This window comes from Meriones unguiculatus, chromosome 10 (assembly GCF_030254825.1).
Source record: "Meriones unguiculatus strain TT.TT164.6M chromosome 10, Bangor_MerUng_6.1, whole genome shotgun sequence".
Classification (NCBI taxonomy): Eukaryota; Metazoa; Chordata; class Mammalia; order Rodentia; family Muridae; genus Meriones; species Meriones unguiculatus.
The window spans coordinates 97,951,463-97,969,649 of record NC_083358.1 but is presented as its reverse complement, the minus strand read 5'-3'; the positions used below and the strand labels follow the sequence as shown (position 1 = coordinate 97,969,649).

Below are 18,187 nucleotides of genomic sequence, written 5' to 3'. Positions count from 1 at the left end.
AGAGGCCCATGTGGTCTCCACATGTAGGACTGTGTTCATGAGAATCACAGAGCTAGAGACAGCTGAAGGGACCCCTAGAGGCCTTTTTACTGTTGGGCTGTGGGAGGCAGCTGCAGCTGGGGAGTGCACACACTCACACACACACAAACACACACACACACACACAGAGAGAGAGAGAGAGAGAGAGAGAGAGAGAGAGAGGCCCAGCTGGCATGACTCCTTGGCACTCAATATTTCTCCATCTAGAAAAGTACAGATTCCTCCTACCTGGGCTGAGCTCCAACAAAACAGGTTCATTCCAGTATAGTAGTTAATTAATCCTGATGGCTGATCCCCCTCCAGCACTATCCTGGAGAAAGAGGAGCAACTGTCTGGAGAGGCAACTCAAACCCAGGCTCTTGTTGGATAATGAAGACTAAGGGTCTGTCTCTGCTTAGGTTACCTCTGGACACAAGGGAAAGACTCATTATCCTGCTAACCAGAACCCTGGGAACCCGGGAGTAGACCCTCGCCATGTCTCTCTGCTTTGCAGCTGGTACTTTGTCTACATGGATTAATCTTACTCATTTTTTTTTTTTTTTTGTTAAATAACCTAAGTCTCCTTCGCATCTCCCAGGTTCCTTCCCATCTCATCTAGTGTGTCTGGCACTGTCGGAGACAGACACACCGAGCCTCATTGTGATTGCTTGTACAAAGGCCTGACCTGAGCCTTTATGTGGGTTCTCAGGGTTTAGTACAACTCCAGATACCTGCTTCATGCTGCGTGTAAAGAATTAATGGAGGTTAGAAATGGGAGAAGGTTGGGCCCCTCTTCATCGGTGCCTTGTAATATGGTAGAGAGTACACTGGGGTGAAAGTCAGGATGCCAGTCTTTGGTCATGGTTTCTCCTCTCCTTGGTTGGAGGAATTCTTACCCCTGCCCTCTCTTTCCTCAATTGTTATAAGGTGATTAGGTCGGACCATCCTTCAGATTGACTTCTTGGTTATTTTCACTGTAAAACAAATTGCCCCATATGTAACTTTTCCTGTCATTTTTTTTTATGGGCCAGGAAGTCAGGACAGGCTCAGTTGAGCAGTACTTGGACCTGGTGCACTTGAAACTACACATCCACTGGTACTGCATATATATGAGGTTCTTCTGAGCTGAAGAGTCAGCGTGGCACATTCTCATGGCTGGTGGTTGACAAATGCTAAGAGCTCAGCTGAAGCTGCCAGCTGGACCGCCTGCAAATGTGCTGCTTCTAGCTCTGTAGTCTCAGGTAGCTGGGCTACCTCCCAAGGCGGCTAAATCCCCTCCCCCCAGAACCGTTATCCTTAGAACAATACCTTTGTTGATGTAGCCCTGCAAGTCCTACAGCATTACTTCCTCCATTTCCTGTGGGTCAGAGGAGGGATTTGCTTGCTCAGGTTCAAGAGGAGAGGCAGAGAATGGGAGAAGAGTTAAAGAATGGGGATGCCTTTGAAAATTCACCAGCAAAAATGCTGCCACATTCCTGAAGTTTGTAGAATTCTTTAGCCCGAGCCTAGGACTGGATGAAGCTCTGTCTGATTGTGACTAAGGAGGAAACAGGATAGTGACAGGATTGGTAGGTGCCTGCTTCTTTCCTTCTTCCTTGGCTTCTTCCTGGGTTAGGCTGAGACTGTCTTCTAGCAATAATAGTCCTAGGATGATGCCTCGTTGCATGGTCAGAAGAGAGTAATGCTTAATCAGCATATATTAGTCTCCCTGTGGAAAAAAACTTCTTATACTATGGCCACCTGGCACCTCAAGAGTTCATTTATGCCTTCCAGCACTTCAAAGAAGATATATTATTGTCATACAGGTTCAGAGGGTTAAGTGGCCTGCCCAAGGTTGGTGACGGACTCATGATTGAAATCTCACACTTCCTGTCCCTGGGGCCAAAACGAGGCGGAAGTTGTCTATGACTCATGCCTTTAGTTTGCCTTTCTCATCTTCTTCCCTACCTATTGCCTCCATTCAGGGCCCAAATTTAGCTGCTCACCTCCTCAGAAGAACAGAGTGGCTCTGTGGCTCTGTGCTTCAATATCCTCTCACGAAAAACTTTGAGGGACACATCCAGTGCCCCTGAATAGGTTTATCATATGGGCACCCTCCCATTTCAAATCTACATCGAGGTCTGTGTGCCTCTGGACAGGTGCATAGGCTACGGTGGGGGTGATACATTCCCAAGGCCAGGCCTGAAGGAACAGGCAGCTTCCAGTTTCCATTTTTCCACCCTTAAGATGGTCTCCCTGAGCACTCTGAGCCACCAGGTAAGAATTTGGTCACTAGAAAAGAACTGCGCTATAGAAATATCAGTTGCAGAAGATCACTCTGACCAACAGGTACAGCTAAACCCCACTCCTGCCCATTTTCACCCAGGAACTAGATATTTAAATAAATATGAAAAACGTTTTCTTGGGACTGCCAGAGCAGCTCTGGTAGCAACTGAATACCACTTTAGTTTCCACCAATCAGCTGTTCTAACCCACCCTGGGATTCCTCATTCATAAAATCATGAGGTATGATATGATGGTTGGTCTAGGATTTTGGACTGACTTGGAACACTGCAAGAAATAACTGGTTCAGGGTGTATTGTCACATTTAAAGTATCCTCTCTCCTTCTTTCTCTCTTGCAAATTAGAAAAATGGTAGCTCAGAGAGATTGAGTAGCTTGCTTGCCTAAGGTCTCTCAGGAAAGACAAATCCCAGCAGACAGTTGAACTTAAACTTGACCGTGAGGAGTCTGACTTCAGGGCTCCACTGCAGCGAAGCTCTTAATACAGTGACTCTTAGTGTCTTTGTATCCCTCCTGGAGGGATGGCTGCCATTTCAACCAAAATTACCAACCGTACGGGGAATGATTTGTCCAGCATTGGGGCATTCCCTTGTTTGAAAGATAAATACGAGGGGTTGATGTGACAAAAGAGGCCGTTCAAGACGTATTCTTAATGTCTGTTCAGTGAATACCCCACGGAGTAAGTGACAGTTGAAGAGGTTTCCCAGGCTAACATAACACTTGGACAGAAAGGGGTTCCTGCCACCTGGTGGCTGCTCCTGGAACAGTGGCAGGGCGGCAGGGAAAGGCAATGGAAGGTTCCTTTGGAGGACCCTGTTCTATGAGACTGGGATCCCACAGCATTGATCCAGACTGGGACTGGAAGGGATGGGAGTAGGGTTCTTCTGAAGACTGCATTCCTAGCGGAGCTCCTTCCGTTCTTTATGGTCCTGCTGATTTAACAAAAACTTGGGGTAGCACATTCCACTGGAGACTCCAAAAGCTATTATGTGCAGTGAGGGGTAACTCTCTCAGAACTTAGAACATGGCTTGCTGTAAGCCTCCACTTCCCTAAGGGTCAAGTCAGCCCCCTGCCTTCCCTGTGTCTCCCCCTCAGACCTCTGCTACCCCATCCTTGCAGAGTGGACATGTATAAAGCTGGATAGGAATGGCCCTTGAAAGGCCCTGAGGGCACCAAACTCTGTTTGGTGATAGATGGAGCCTCACTCTCCTTACCTGGAGAAACATAGCTTTCAAGCATTCCCCTCAGAGAAATGGCCTCAGATGTACCCAGTGTGTGAAGCACAGTAAGGCCAAGCACAGTGTCTACGCATTGGTAACACCTAGGGAAATTCCTAAGACACTGACTGGTTATCCAACCACAACCTTGTCAGCCAGAACCCACAAGGAAACTGGCCCCACCCCATCCTAAAACACACTTTTGTCTCAGCTCCCCACCCCCCATAAATGTAAGAGAGACAAGAGAGTGTGGTAAGAACAGACACTTTATTGTACACCAGGGTAGGGAGGTGATGGGGTAGGGCCCTGGGGTAACAATGCCTCATCCCCCCTCCTGGTCAGTGATCCTGACCAGTCCAGGACACATGAACTTTAACCATTCTGAACCTGTGTCAGGACCTGAAGTGACTGCCTGGCATGTGTTTAGGTCTGTACAAAGCAGGACATCTCATGAAAAATGACCCTGGGCCCTCCTCCCCCAGCTTCCTGCAGCTCAGACCTAGGAGGAGGGATGCAGGGGTTCACAGAGAGTCACAGTATTGTGACCCGCTCGCTCTTGCTATTCTGGTTGTGGGAGGGCTGGCGATAAGGAAGGGTAGAAGGGAAGCTCCTGCCTAGTAATACTGCAGGCCTGATTGGGCCTGGCTCACAGCTCAGACAGGTTGCCTCTCAAGGGCATTTCCTGGCACTTAAAAAGCAGCAGCCCCTGAAGATTTATTGCTTGATGGCAGAAGCCAACCTTACCTGCAATCCCTCTGCAACTCATGTCTCCCCCACCACCCAAACTGGGCCTCAGGCTTCATGCTGTCTCTGTGAAGAGGCCTGGGGGCTCCCTGAGCAAGAAGCTGGTGATTGGGGCTGTGAGGCAGGCAGAACAGAGAACCCTTAGGTGACGCCTGCACTGCCCCAACTCAAACAGCCCCACCTCAAACCCTTGTCTCTTGGAGGGCACTGTATGGACAGCACCAACTGGTTGCATTGGGGACCCTGGGCAAAGACTTGGAAACCTGACCCTCACTTCCAGCTCAGGTGATTCTGCCTCAGCTCTCCTGAGAGGCCAGCAGAGGTCTGAGGAGCAGCTGTTGCTTTCTGAGTACTCAGGACTTTCTCGGGGACAAATGCAGGACAGAAGGGGCAGAGAGGTGCCTTCCTCCAGCAAGCCTAGCCTAAGAAACCCGGCACTGTCTGTGGAAGGCAGTGGGACTCCAGTGTGAACAACAGAAAGCCGACTGGGAAATAAACTTGGGGGCTTTCCCCTGACTCCAGGCCCTCCTTGCCACTAAAGGTGTGATGACAATGAATCACCTGCAGGAAACACATGCCTTTCCCCACGGCTAGAGCGTCTTAGAAGTGCCCGCCCTGACGCCTCACCCACAGAGCAGAGAGAAAGATACGGGTCTTCAGAAGGTGGTGAACACTGGGTGGGTGGGGGTATCACAAATCAGCACCTCGTGCACTCACGCCTACGAATGTAACACACGCACACGCACGCACACACACGGAGCTCTGGATCCTATGTCCAACTCACAGCAAAGATGCAGCCAGGACAGGTTCTGGCCTACAGCGAAAGGCTACAACATACACTACAGAGCCCACAGTGCACAAGCAAACAGCCCCAGCTCAGCTCCCCCTCCCCCCTACTTGCTGCAGGCTCGCAGGCTGGGGCCTGGCCCAGCCACACTACAAAATTAAAAATATATCAAATATACAATGAAAATAGATCTGTACAGCACTGAGGATGAAAATAGTCCACCAGCCACAGTATAATATTGGGTTTGTCATTTCACAGCATTTACACCCACATGTACAGATTGAATGTACAATAGAAATAGCAGATAGAGAGGAGTATAGATAGTGGAGTCTCTGCTGGGGCCTGGTTTTCCTGTTTTCTAATTCTGCTTGGGACTAGGCATGGCGCCAGGTAGGAGGTGTTGTCAGGTGAGGGGGCCGATGATGGGATGCCATGCCCCAAAAGCTCATCTCTTTAGGGACATACGGAACTCCTTTCGCCTTAAATACTAGGACAGGTGGGAGCGAGAAGGTTAGGAGTGAGAGAAGGTGTGTGGAACTGAGGAAAAAGAGTTGGCAGGCTGAGGGGATGGACCTCCTAGGCTAGGGAAGGGAGGTCACCAGTAGTCAGAGGAGTAAAATGTGGGCACCTAGCCTTAGTCTGTCCCTATCGGTACCGAGGGAAGTCAGGGCCACAAGAAAAGACCCAGGAACCTCTGGAAGGGGCCCAGGTCTCTTCCTGCCTACCAGAACTTTCAAAGATAGAGACAGTCTCCCATTATACCTCCACCCACCCGTCTGTCCGTCCATCCCAGCCAGCCAGCCAGCCATATGTATTCTCACGTGCATCTCTCTAATGCGATAGCACACAGAGAGAGACTGTGCTTCTCCGGTCAGCCTCTCTGAAACAGCCCCACTCCCGGGGGAACCCTAAAAAAAGATCAGGGACACTGTCATAGGCTGCATCTCCCCTCAGGGCCTGAGGCTCTGCTTTGCCCAGAATTGCCTGCGCTACTTCTCTGAACAGGTTAAGGGAAGTTTGGGGAAGGTTTCCAAGGTGTCTTCACAGGACGTGCACACTAGTGGCTGTGCTTGTGCAACAAGGAGAGTGAGTGGCAGCCCAAAGGGGCAGTGAAATTACCTGTCTTTCCTTGGAAATGGTGGCTCCTGAATGCCAGGAACCCCCGTTCTAGGGGAGAAGCTGCCACTAAAGAGAAAATCGAGCTCCAGATGAGGTGTGGAAGAGTGTGTCTCCCTTGTGCTCCATACCATTGAGATTGTGCTGGGAACCTACCAGTTGTGCTCTGGAGACCTCGCCTTGCACTGCCTTCCCCCCCCCCTCCCTGCTTTCTCTCTGGGACAGATGCAAAGACCACCACCCCTGGATCCAGGCTGGAGAGAAGAGATTGAGAAATAGCTAAACCCTAGCTAAGGTGACGCCGCCACCATGCTCTCAGGCAAAATCAGGATCATACCACCACCTGCCCCTGTCAGGGGATGCAGGGACATTCAGAATTCCCTGAGCTGGCTGCGGATTCATTCCGTTCAACACACCGCCTTTCTCAGAAGACAGAATTGAGGAGTTTCCATATACCTCGGGGCAAATCAAAGCCCGAGTCTTGACACACGTGTCCCTACTCCATCTTAGCTCAGGAACAGCCCAGCTGGGCTGGACAGGATTCTGAGTCCTGTTCTTATGGCAGTCTGGGCTAACATCTACCTCCTGCATGCTCAACCCTGAAGCCTCTGCCCACCGCCACCACCGTGACCAGCAGCACAAAGTGACCCTCCCCAAGACCCAAGAACTGCAAGTGGTTAAGTTTGACAGGGAGAGGGGGTGGTGACTCCTAAAGTGCCCACTTGAAGTTTCCCCCATCCTGGGACTGCTGTGGTTACGTTGGTTGCAACTTGGCAAGAGTTCTTTAAAAAGTTACATGGGTTGGAGTCCTGGAATGGGGACTGAATGGTCTCCAGACCCCTGATCACAGGTAGGGAATCTTCTGGGACTTGGGTGGGAAACAAGGCAGGGCAGATCTTCTCTCCTTGGACTGGCCTGGGTCTGGTGGCCACCATGGAGAAAGAGGCCAGGCCCAGAGAAGTGGGCAGGTTGGATTTTGAGGGGAGGCAGGCCGGGTGGAGCTGTGGTCACAGCTCTGACTCAGGGGTGCTGGCCAAGAGGTAGCCACTTCCATAGCGTCCATTTGGATTGCCGCTGGTCTCCAAGGGTGATGTGCTGCCAGGCCCCAGATAGGAGCGGTGAGTGGGCATGGGGGAGGGTGCCTCACTGGGCACCTTGCTGAGGATGAAGCGGGTCTCGTCATTCTCCTCCAGATTGGAGATGTCCTTCATCATGCGGCCCTTCTTGTAGGACACAGAGAGGGTGTTGGAACCATCGGAGAGCAGGTGGAAGTGCCGCAGGATGAACACCACAGGGATGGGCAGGGTTGCCACGGCAATGAGGGTGATCAGCAGTGCCATGGCCCAATTGGGGAAGTACAAGTATCTCTCGGCAGCCTAAAGGGTGACAGCAGGAAGGATGCTGCAGGGCACCAGGCAGTGCCAGTCCCGAGCCTACAGACTGATCTCTTCCCACCCATCTTTTCCCATGGCCTATCCACCTCGCCTTCTTCCACCCTGACCAAGTAGCAGGAGAAATAGTGTCCTCAGGGAGTGCTACTTAAATGTCAGCTTGGCAGGGCCTCGGGAGAGGAGGGGACTGCAGAGACTGATGCATCAGCCAAACACCATGCAAGACCCCCTGCTCAGATGTAGCCCATAGACAGCTCAGTCTCCATGTGGGTCCCCTAGTAAGGACAGAAGAGACAGTCTCTGACATGAGCTCCGTGTATCTGCTTCTGGATCACTTCTCCCACTAGCCAGCCCACAGAGGAAGAGGAGCCAGGCAGTCCTGATGGGACCTGATAAGCTAGGGTCAGATAGAAGGGGAGGAGGACTTTCCCTATCAGTGGACTAGGGAAGAGGGATAGGGTAGGAAGAGAAAGAGAGTGGGAGGGTGGGACTGGGAGGAGATGAGGGAGGGGGATACAACTGGGATACAAAGCGAATAAATTGTAAACAACAACAACAATAATAAAAATGTCTGCTTTGGTTAAAGGGGCCTTAGTGTCTACATCTGTGGAAAGGAAGAGTAATTGTACTCCACAGACACTATGAAAAGAGACTATGCCTTAGAAAACCTAGAAAGTATACTGATTTTGCTGAGCCTTGGCTTCTCCATTTATGGCATAGGAATAATGCCACGTCTTAGGGTTATCATTAAGATTGTTTGTACCCTTGGAATACAAGGCTCTCAGCAAGACTTGTCACAGAATAGCTGCTCTAGAAAGGTTTGTTCCCATCATCTGCTATGTTAAAGGCCTGAGAAGATGTGAGTGTCTCTGGGGCTTGTGGGGGCCACCACTCACCTCCTCCCTAATCCAGGCACTGTAGCCCGGGGGCGACACCCCCAGCTGGATGATGCTGGCTGTGGTGAGAACAGCCATGCACAGCGGAGACACAAACTTCCACATGTAGAAATAGAACCGGTACGGCCGGAAGCCCAGCATCTCTGTCAGCTCCTGCATGAACCTGCCAGGCACAGCAGAAGACAGAGCAGCTGGCGCCTGCCTTCACAACCGACCTTTCTGTGATTTCCCCTACAGTCACTTGCTTCTGACCAATCCCTTCTGGGCTCTGCTAGCTTTGCCTTCAGTGTTCGCGGTGTGAGGCTCCCACGCTTTCCAGGAGGCTCTGCTCTGCCTGCTTCGCCCCATGTTCCACCAGAGATAGGACCCGTTAGAGAGGCCCAAGGCCAAGCGGCTAGGTGCCAGAACGCCCTGCATTCTCAAAGCACAGCCTTCTCCCACCCACCTGGCTCAAGCCTCCCCCTGCTGGAGGAGAGGCAGCAACGCACTTACCTAGCATGGGGAGGGAGAAACTTCTCTAAACTGTGCTAGAATTCCAGAAGGCAGGCTGGCTATAGGTTTGAGTGGTATACAAACCTCATATTTACCCCAGTTACACTAATTGAGTCTGGTCACTCCTTCCATTATAAGTACAAGCAACCTTAGGAGTGCTAACAATACTTGTGACTTTGTCCCAAATAGATGCATCAGACATTTTCTTAGCATGTGCCTTTCTTAGGTATTTGAAGATACCTGGAAATATTTACACACATCACTGCTTTACAATTCGTTTTCTATGTAATTGTGCATAATTTATATAATGCGTTTGAAATTAATGCTATAAAAAACAAGGGCTTCCACAAACTGCACAGGAGTCCATGGCCTCCACACTCAGAGTCCTTCCAGCAGAACCTTCCAGCCCTCACCTCCCCCCCCCCCTGAGACTGGGGCTTGCTGTGTAGCCCATGCTGGCCTCGAACTCATGGAAATCCTGCCTCAGTTGCACATGTGATGGAAGGATAAGGCATTTGTCATCATTTCTGTCTTGGGTGCTCTTTTTCTTATGCTTTCTGCACCTCCTCCTATGCCCTCCCAGAAAGCAAATGACCCCTGTGAGAGATATTGGATTTCAAACCCCTATGGACATCTCGCAAGGTCAGGCTGAGGAGTTAATGGAAGGCCTGGATCCCTCTGAGGACAAAGACAGTAGATACAATAAATAATAAGGGTGTAGGGAGATGTCAGTCTTGGAAGTCCCTGGGAACACAGATTTGACCATAAACAAGAGCTGACAGTAAGTGGACATCTGCCTCGGGGTCAGGCCATGAAACTAGGTCTTACCTTATTGCTAAATCCTCTTTCCCAGAAAAGCCTAAACTTGAGGCCAAAACCCACACCATAAAATTATCAATCAGACTGCTGAAGTCTACCAACCCTTTGAGAACATGGAGCCCTCAGATCCCAACCACCTGCTAATACTAAACAGGCTTAGTGGACATCTAAGGCCTGGTATTCGGCAAAGGAGCTGTGGCAGTCAGTCACTGAGGCTGGCATCGGGATTTGAACCCAGGATTCCCAAGGTTCTTAGCATGGCTCTGTCTCTTACAAGCTGAGCGGCCTCTAGTATTCATGCCTTCTTTATATAATTTTCCATTGCTAAGGGGTCCTTTAGCTCTGATGGTCTATAATCTCTTGCCTCTTTCACAAGCAGCCATGAGTACACAAGACTCCCCAGAAAACCCTTCTGGGAAAGAACCCCCCTCGTGTCCCCACCATTCCTCTTTGACCTCCTTACTTCTTGGTTCCATAAATCCAGGCCACAGCGATGTTCTCGAGGATGACAATGACGGTGAGTGGCAGGGTGGCCGAGTAGTCATCAAACATGGTGACGAAGTAGTTTCCGGAGCGCTGGACGAACAACAGCCCCACGAAGAATGCAAAGACACAGCAGCCCACTACAGAGAGCCGGGAGGCCGGTGTGGGGGCAAAGGTGCAGGGTGGGTGGACTTTGGGGGAACACAGCTCCCTTCCATCACACTGCAGCAGGCCTGCAGCCTGCCCCTCTTCATGAGCTAGGGACACAGCCCTGCAAGTGGGGTTCTGAGCTCCCCTGCATCAGGCAGGAGACTCAAGGAAGGTACAAACTGCATTCTCCTGCCATGCTCCCCACTCCTGGCACAGCATCATGCTCAAGGCAACTGCTCTGCTTAGTTATTGAATTGAATTGAGATGATTCTACTGATTGGTCCTAGAGTCCTTTCCTGGGAAGACTTAGTTTTCCCATTTGGGAGTAGGAAGATTAGGAAGATAATCTACTCCACCCCCTACTCCCTAGAGATGCAGGTAAGAGGAAGACAGGTTTCCTGGCAGTGTTGGTAGCTGAATGGTACACCCAGTCCCAACTGTTGATAGTCAGGGAGAGGAGCGCTCTGCAGATGGGATGCAGAATGACCCAATCAAGTCAGAACCTAGTTCTCATGCACATGCTGGTGACTGGCAGGGCAACAGGGATTTACCTGTGAACATCTCCTTGGGCACCTTGAAGGTGTCGATGATGGGTGTGGTGATTCCTGCCATGGTCCCGATCATGCTACCCAGGCCCAGGTTGATGAGCATCAGGAAGAACATGACAGACCAGAAGGGGGAGGCCGGGAAATGTGTCATGGCCTCAGTGAAGGCGATGAAGGCCAGGCCTGTGCCCTGCACAGACTGAGGATGGGAGGAGGGCAGAGAGTGAAGGCCACTCTTACTCCAGAAGTCCCCTGCCTCCTTCCCTCTGTCCTTAGGGCATAGGGATCACCATTCTCTCTCTCTCTGTCTCTCTCTCTCTCAGCATGAGACAGTGGGTCTCAAACACTAGTGAGCGCCAGAATTGCTGGAGAAAGTTAGCTGTTGTGGCTTACACCTGTAATTCCAGCTCTCAGGAGGCTGAAGCAGGGGTTAGTGCCACAAGTTCAAGGCCAGCCTGGGCTTCACATTGAGTTTCAGGCTAACCTGGACTCCAGACTAAGACTTTCTCAAAAACAACCAAAGCAAACCAAAATGTTAAAAAAACCAAAGTCCCCGAACATTTCCCTGGGGGACCTAGGATCTCCAGGTTGTTCAAAGACCCCAGTGAGCCAGGTGAAAACATCTAGAATTTTACCCCGTGTAGGACCTTCCTCCTCTGAGACATAATCTTTGTTGCAACCACTATGAACCCTCTAAGTTCTGAACTGCTGAACACAACGCTCTCGGGTTTGGCTGTCCCGTGACAGGAACTGGGGACTTTAGACTTTAATGAGCAGAGACCCTGCCTCCTCGTTAATGCTCAGGTTGATGTGGGGGTAACTTCCTTGTGCTTGCATCTGCACGTCTGGGCACGTTCAAAGTGACCATTCTGCTAGAAGTGGTCACAGGAATCAAACCCACAGAGTCCAGGACTCGGTCACGTCAGGGTCTCTCGCAGAGACAGTGATGTCATTGGTCTAGGGTTAAGCTGGTGTGAGATTTTATAAAGCTAGCAGGGGTTCTCCTGGTAAGCCCCAGTAGGGAGCCATTGCCTTAAAACAGGGGTCCTTCTCATGGACACCTGCACACACTGCCTGCTCACACCACTCTCCTGTGATCTTGAGGGAACACATAGCCCGGCCTGAATTTTTAGTTGTCAATTCAGATACTCTTAAGGTTGCCTTGTGTGACAAGACCTGCTATAATTCTAGTTCAGTCAGAGGATCAGCCCATGCCCATGAGAGTAGGTGGAGTTCCATGGAAGGAGAGGACACATTGGGCTCCTTTACTATCGATCATGGGAGAAAGGTCAGAGGTGTGGGGTGCAGCTCCTGTAGGCCAGTGAAGCTTTGTGCTTTTCTTCTGTTATACTCCCCCCCCCCCCGTTTTTTAAGTGTACAGGTTCAAACTCAGGGCTACCTGGCTGCTACAAACATTCTACCAACAAAACTACATCTCCGGGCAACAGAGCTGCCTTTGACGTGGTGCTCAGACACCTTTATGGGAATCTTCTGGTCTCGTGAAGAAGCGCAGGGGCTCAGGGGTTTGCTGTCCATAACATGAGCCTGGACTCCAGTAAGAGTCCTGGGCTCGGTGGGTTTGTTTCTTGTGACCACTTCTAGCACGGTCTAGAACGGTCATTTTGAAGGTGCCCAGAAGTGCAAATGCAAGCACAAGGAAGTAATCTCCACATCAGCCTGAGCATCAACGAGGAGGCAGGGTCTCTTCTCAGGAGTGTTATGTGGCAGCAGAGGTGGGGCAGCTGGGGAGGGCAGAAGTCTCAATGAGGCAGAACAAGGACTCTGCAGCAAGAGTACTGGACTTCTTTTGCTTGCTTGCTTACTAACTAGCTGTGAGATGCTGATCAAGTGCCCTCCCCTCCCAGGCTACAGGCTGCTTATTGCTAAACCTGGGAGCAATATTCATAATTGACTCATAGCGTTGGCATGGAGGGGGTCAAAGGAAATGGAAACTAAAGGGCATTGGCATTTGCCTGTTTTACAGGTGCTGTTCTAAGTGCATTGTCTACACAGGATTCTCTGCACAGGAAGCCCGTTCAATAATCAGGGAAGCTGGACTGGAGAGATGGCTCTGCAGTTAAGAGCACTGGTTGCTCTTCCAGAGGACCCAGGTTCAAATCCAGCACCCACATGGCAGCTCACAATTGTCCGTAACTCCAGTTCCACACATAGACATACATGCAGGCAGACTACCAATGCACATAAAAAAATCTAAATAAATAAGTAAATAAATAAACAAGGAAGCTGCCTCAAAGTGACAAAGGCTCCTGTGATTTCGGTGTTTCCCTTGGCCCTTCATCTAATCATAGGCTGCCTCTGATGCTTTGTTTGATACTTTCTGTCTTTTTCCATCTATGTACATAGTGTGTCTTTGCTTAGTAAGTGAATGACTCACTATGGGTTTTCAAGGCCTGTTCCCAAGCTCCAGCCACTAAGCCTATCTTTGGATTGTTCTCTTCTGGGAAGGGCAGCCTGTTCCAGTACCTTGTCCAGCTCATCCTCCAGGAGGCAGGGATCCAGGCCCAGGGCTGAGAACTGGCTCTCCTTAACTGTCATGATGACATTGTACATCTCTGAGTAGTCCTTGGTGGTCAGGTGTGAGAAGTTGACATGGGGTGGAATGAGGTCCCGGCTCAAGACATTGGAGTTGAGGTACCCTAGAATTTTCTCAGCATTCCTATAGTGCAAAGAGAACACAGGCCACGTAAGAAGGTAGGAGTAGGACCCGAGAGGCCCCTCCCAGAATCCTAGGAAGGGTACCCATAGGCCACTGACAGAAACATCCATAGGTTTGTCCTTGTGGGCCAGGGCTGGGAAAGATGATGATCTCATCCCTTGTGGAATAGAGGGGACCTCTCACCCTTACCGGCCCACCTGCTACCCCTGGGTGAGGCAGGCAGGAAAAGGAGGGACTGGACGGGCCATGCCACCTACTCGACCACACATTTCTCATTCATGATGTTGGCTTTGAAGCCCAGCACAGCAAACACCACGAGGGTAGCCAACACCGAGGTGAAGAAGTTGATGAAGGACACCAGGGCAGCATCGAAGTGGCAGTTATTGTCCTGTTTGTTGTAGCTGGAAAAGGCGATGACACCTCCAAAGCCCAGTCCCAGGGCGAAGAAGACCTGTGTGGCTGCCTCCCGCCACACCTGGGGGTCCAGCATCTTGTCCAGCTACGGGCATGACCATGGGAGCAAAGAAAGAGACAAAGAGGTGATGGTTTTAATGGTGTGTCCACCATCCCTGCCCTTTCTGAGCCTCAACAGAGTCACTGCAGCATAAGCAGCTGTGGCTGAGGGAGCCTGGGAAATTCACCTAACTCCTCTGAGCCTCATTTTCCTCAGGTGCAAAAGACAGCCTCTAAGGGTGTTGCAGAGGCTAGCAAGGAAAAAAAATAATAATAAATGTTGAGTGCTTACACAGCAGGCTGAACTACAAGAGCGTTTGGTAGTGTGGAGCTATTTCCAAAGGCCTTTTCAAATCGAATGTTCTTTCATTCTTCATTCCTCAAGGTAGAAGCCAAGGAAAATGAAAAAGGTTCCAGCATCCTTGGAGTTTATGGTCTCGTTGCAGAGATGGACAATGGCAAACTGATCCCTGTTTCTAATGGACTACTCATTAGAGACAGAAGAGGGAGAAGGGCAGGGCAGGTGCAAGCGGGTCTGTAAATGCAGTTTCTGCCTGTCTTTTGCGGGGCTCTTGACTCGACAGTCCTGCGCCGCTGTTGGCCACCACATGGCATAGATAAGGTCTGTTTTCTGCTGTTGTTGGGTCTCACTGTTCACTTCAGGCTTGCTGAGAACTCATTCCCTTTTTGCAGTGTGTATATATACTGCAGTGTGTATGTATGTATACACACACACACACACACACACAGGATCCCCTGCATGCTAGGATCCTGCTCTACTTCTGAGCTCCATCCCTAACACTGAGATCTGGCTTTTGATGTAGGACGAAATTTGTTGGTTGGTTGGTTGGTTGGTTGGTTGGTTGGAAGAAACCTAGGCCCAGGGCTCCAATGTAAAACCTCAGGGCTAAAGTGGGTTTAGACCTGTGGCTTTTGCTTCTAGTTTTATTTTGAGACAGTACTACGTTGCTGTGAGACACAACTGCACTAACGTCCCCAGCAAGGTTCGGGGACTCACTTCAACACGCCAGGATTTCAACAACACAATATGAATCTTCACTCCAAGTGAATCAATAAAAACTATAAATAGCCTAGCATCCGTGCAGGTTGTTTTTCCTCCAAATGAGTTCCACAAGAACAGAAAGCAAAGCATCACAACTTTTTTTTTTTAAGACAGGAAATAAGGGTCACTTCTGGGCCTAATAGAAAACTAGAGAGTAGAGAAAACAGCCATTCACTTCTGAGAAAGGACTCTTCTAAACCCCACCCCAAACCCCCATCCTCACATCTACTCAGAAGACAAATTTTCAATGACTCTCCGAAAGGCTCCAGAAATGGGTTGAGGAATTACATCTACTTGAAGTTGTGCTGGTCTTCACTGGTGTTTCCTGGTGTCCAGTGTGATAGCTTCAATTATCTTTGAGACCCAAACATGGAACTTCCCTTACAATTCTCATCATTCCCTAAAGCTAAAGCAAGAATATATCTAGCCCCATCACTTTTTAGGCCCAAATTTCTTAAATGAAAGCAGCTATTCCAGGGGAGACAGCCCAATAGCTTGAGAGACATCTCAAAGGACAGGGGAGGGTAGAAGTGTATGTAACCATTTCGGTTAGAAACAATTGTTTCTTTGTTAAGATCATAGCTATCTTGATTCTTTTTAAATATGGCCTGTTTGCTACAAAATGAACAAAAGTAGAGAAGGGCAGTGTAGCAAGTCCCAACTACAGCCAATACCAAATTTCGGAAACCATTAATCTCATTTTTCTAAATCCTCACCCTCCCTCCCATCCTAACCCCCATCCCCCTGCCCTAGATGATTTTGTATTTGTCAGAGAAAAAAAATGTTTTTTGTTTGTTTGTTTGTTTGTTTTTTGAGACAGGGTTTCTCTGTATAACAGTCCTGGCTGTCCTGGATTTGCTTTGTAGACCAGGCTGGCCTCTGCCTCCCTCAGAGCTGAGTTTAAAGGCATGCGCCACCACACCCAGCTTCTAGATGAGTTTGAAGCAGACTGGTAGCTACAAATTGAGCTTTGAAGCCCCATAAAATCACCTAACGCTAAAGCTTACCCTTGTGATTGCCCTGTGTGAGTGTTCTTCCATACTCGTGCTTCTGATCCATAGCTTAAATAGGGCATTTTTGCTGTTGGGAGATGAACAGATATCCAAAGCTAATCTGGAGGTGAACTGAGTCAGGAGGCTTCAGTATGGAATGCCTGGTGCTACTTGATTTTAAAGGAGACTTGTGTCAGGTTTCATGGGATAATAAAATGTCATTTCAGGAAGTGTCAAGAGAAGTCAGTCACTATCTAGACAGGATGCCCCATGTCCCTTCCAAACAGTGGGATTCGATTATGAGAGGTGGGAAGGGATTTTCTACTCCGGAGAGACCATTCCTTCCCGGATGCTCAGTGTGATAATAGCATTGGCTCCCTGCTATTTCTTTGGCATAGTGACTAAGTCACTTCCTGCCAAGGGAACAAGGTGTTTTACAGCATAGAAGATGCTTTCCGAATGCACAAGCAGCTGCTGAGCACCAGCCCGAGTGGCGAATGACAGCAGCACACATGTGACAGCAGCGCACACATGACACCATCACACACTCCTGCTTCTCAGTTCTTCTCCAGCACCTGCCACAGCAGAACCAGACTGAGCCACAAGGCACCAGATGGCACTGAAGTGCAGCGTTCCCACAGCCTGAGAGCAGTGTCACCTTCACAGGGGACAAGCAGGGTAATAGCTTGTGCCTGCCACGTGTTCCCCACGTGGGTGGAGCAGTCCCATGAGCTCTGCTGACAGCTCTGTGCAGCGGTATCACTGTGCACCCTGTCCTGCAGCTGTGAAACCAGGCCTCCAGACAAGGAATCTCCCCAGTGGAAGCTGGGTGATAAGCTGGTCACAGATCACAAGTCTGGGCATCTCCTTCATCAGAGGTCTTTGCTCAAAGGGGAGTCAACAAGTCCCACCACCTAACCCTTTTCTTGGGTTCTTGGAACTTTCAGAGACCTCTACGCTCTTCTCTAGGAGTCAACGTGCACTCTTGGTCCTTTGGGCTCCTTTTCTTTACCCCTCAACCCCAGAAGTTCCTTCCCCAGACATAGGTAGCCACAATATTGGCTTCCTGAGTACTCTTCCAGCGAGGTTCATATGGACACCAGCACATGAGATACACATCTCATGTTAAAACATATACAGACACATGTACATATGGACACACGTCCAGACACATATCTCTCCCACACTCCATGGAACTCTTCCTACCACATCACCTTGCTCTTAGTCACCATAATTCCTCAGTGTGCTTCCTGGGATCCCACAGAGTCCCAGAGTGCCCAGCAAGCTGCCCTGCTCTGTCTCCTAACAGCCTCACTCCACACTTAATCCACCTCTTTAGGAAATAGCAATAATAAGATAATGCCCTGAGGGGCATTAGGAGGTTTAAGCAGGTTGATATATGTGAGGAGTATAACAACTGCTTAAGCACCTCACCAACACGGGAAGCAATGTGCTCTCAGGCTGTTCATGTGCAAAACAAGCTGCATCATCAGATTGCTCAGAGCTAGCGGTGGCCAATGCTACTGAGGCCCCGCCCAATTCTGAGCCCTATTTACCACATGGTTTTCAGGGCCAAAGGACAGTGACTTCGCACTCATACCTCCTTAGCCCTCCAGCGCCCCTCCTTCATTCTTACTCTTAGCTGAGAAAGATGACATGATCAGAAGAAGGTTCTCACCATTGGAACCCCCCCACCTCCACAGCTTCTCCCTGCCAGCATGATGCCAGAGGCTGCTCACTCTCTTGTTGATAGGGAGGCTCTGATTTCAGCTAACAGCAGTTCTTCCCCCAAGGACACTGGGCCTCTCTCTGACACCATCTGGATCTTTTTAACATGCACAGCTCAATGGTTTTTAGCACACCAAAGTCATGCAATCAGTACCACTATTAATTCAGAGCCTCTGCCTTCTCCTTAAGAGAAGCATGTTCCTCATCTCTCCCCTCAAGTCCACCCCTGAATGACTGCTAGTGGACTATCTCTATGCACTTACCTACTCTGGAATCTATATGCTTGAGACTGCACACTATGTGGCCTCTTGTGTTTGGCCTTTTCCACTTTAC

At 49.8% G+C, this 18,187-nt stretch overlaps 1 protein-coding gene across 2 annotated transcripts in view; it reads right to left on the bottom strand.

Annotated features, from left to right (window-relative positions):
- Nucleotides 1–3,766: 3,766 nt before the first annotated feature.
- The window catches only part of Slc6a17 (solute carrier family 6 member 17), a 45,884-nt gene continuing 31,463 nt past the window's right edge, over nt 3,767–18,187 (bottom strand). For both annotated transcript variants that reach the window (XM_021631661.2, XM_060392910.1), the window contains exons 7-12: nt 13,876–14,117; nt 13,426–13,618; nt 10,948–11,140; nt 10,227–10,386; nt 8,453–8,615; nt 3,767–7,541 (exon numbers count right to left, since the gene is read on the bottom strand). In XM_021631661.2, coding sequence (XP_021487336.1) covers nt 7,173–7,541; nt 8,453–8,615; nt 10,227–10,386; nt 10,948–11,140; nt 13,426–13,618; nt 13,876–14,117 — 1,320 coding nt within the window. In that variant the 3' untranslated portion in view covers nt 3,767–7,172. The remainder of the gene's footprint in view (nt 7,542–8,452; nt 8,616–10,226; nt 10,387–10,947; nt 11,141–13,425; nt 13,619–13,875; nt 14,118–18,187) is intronic.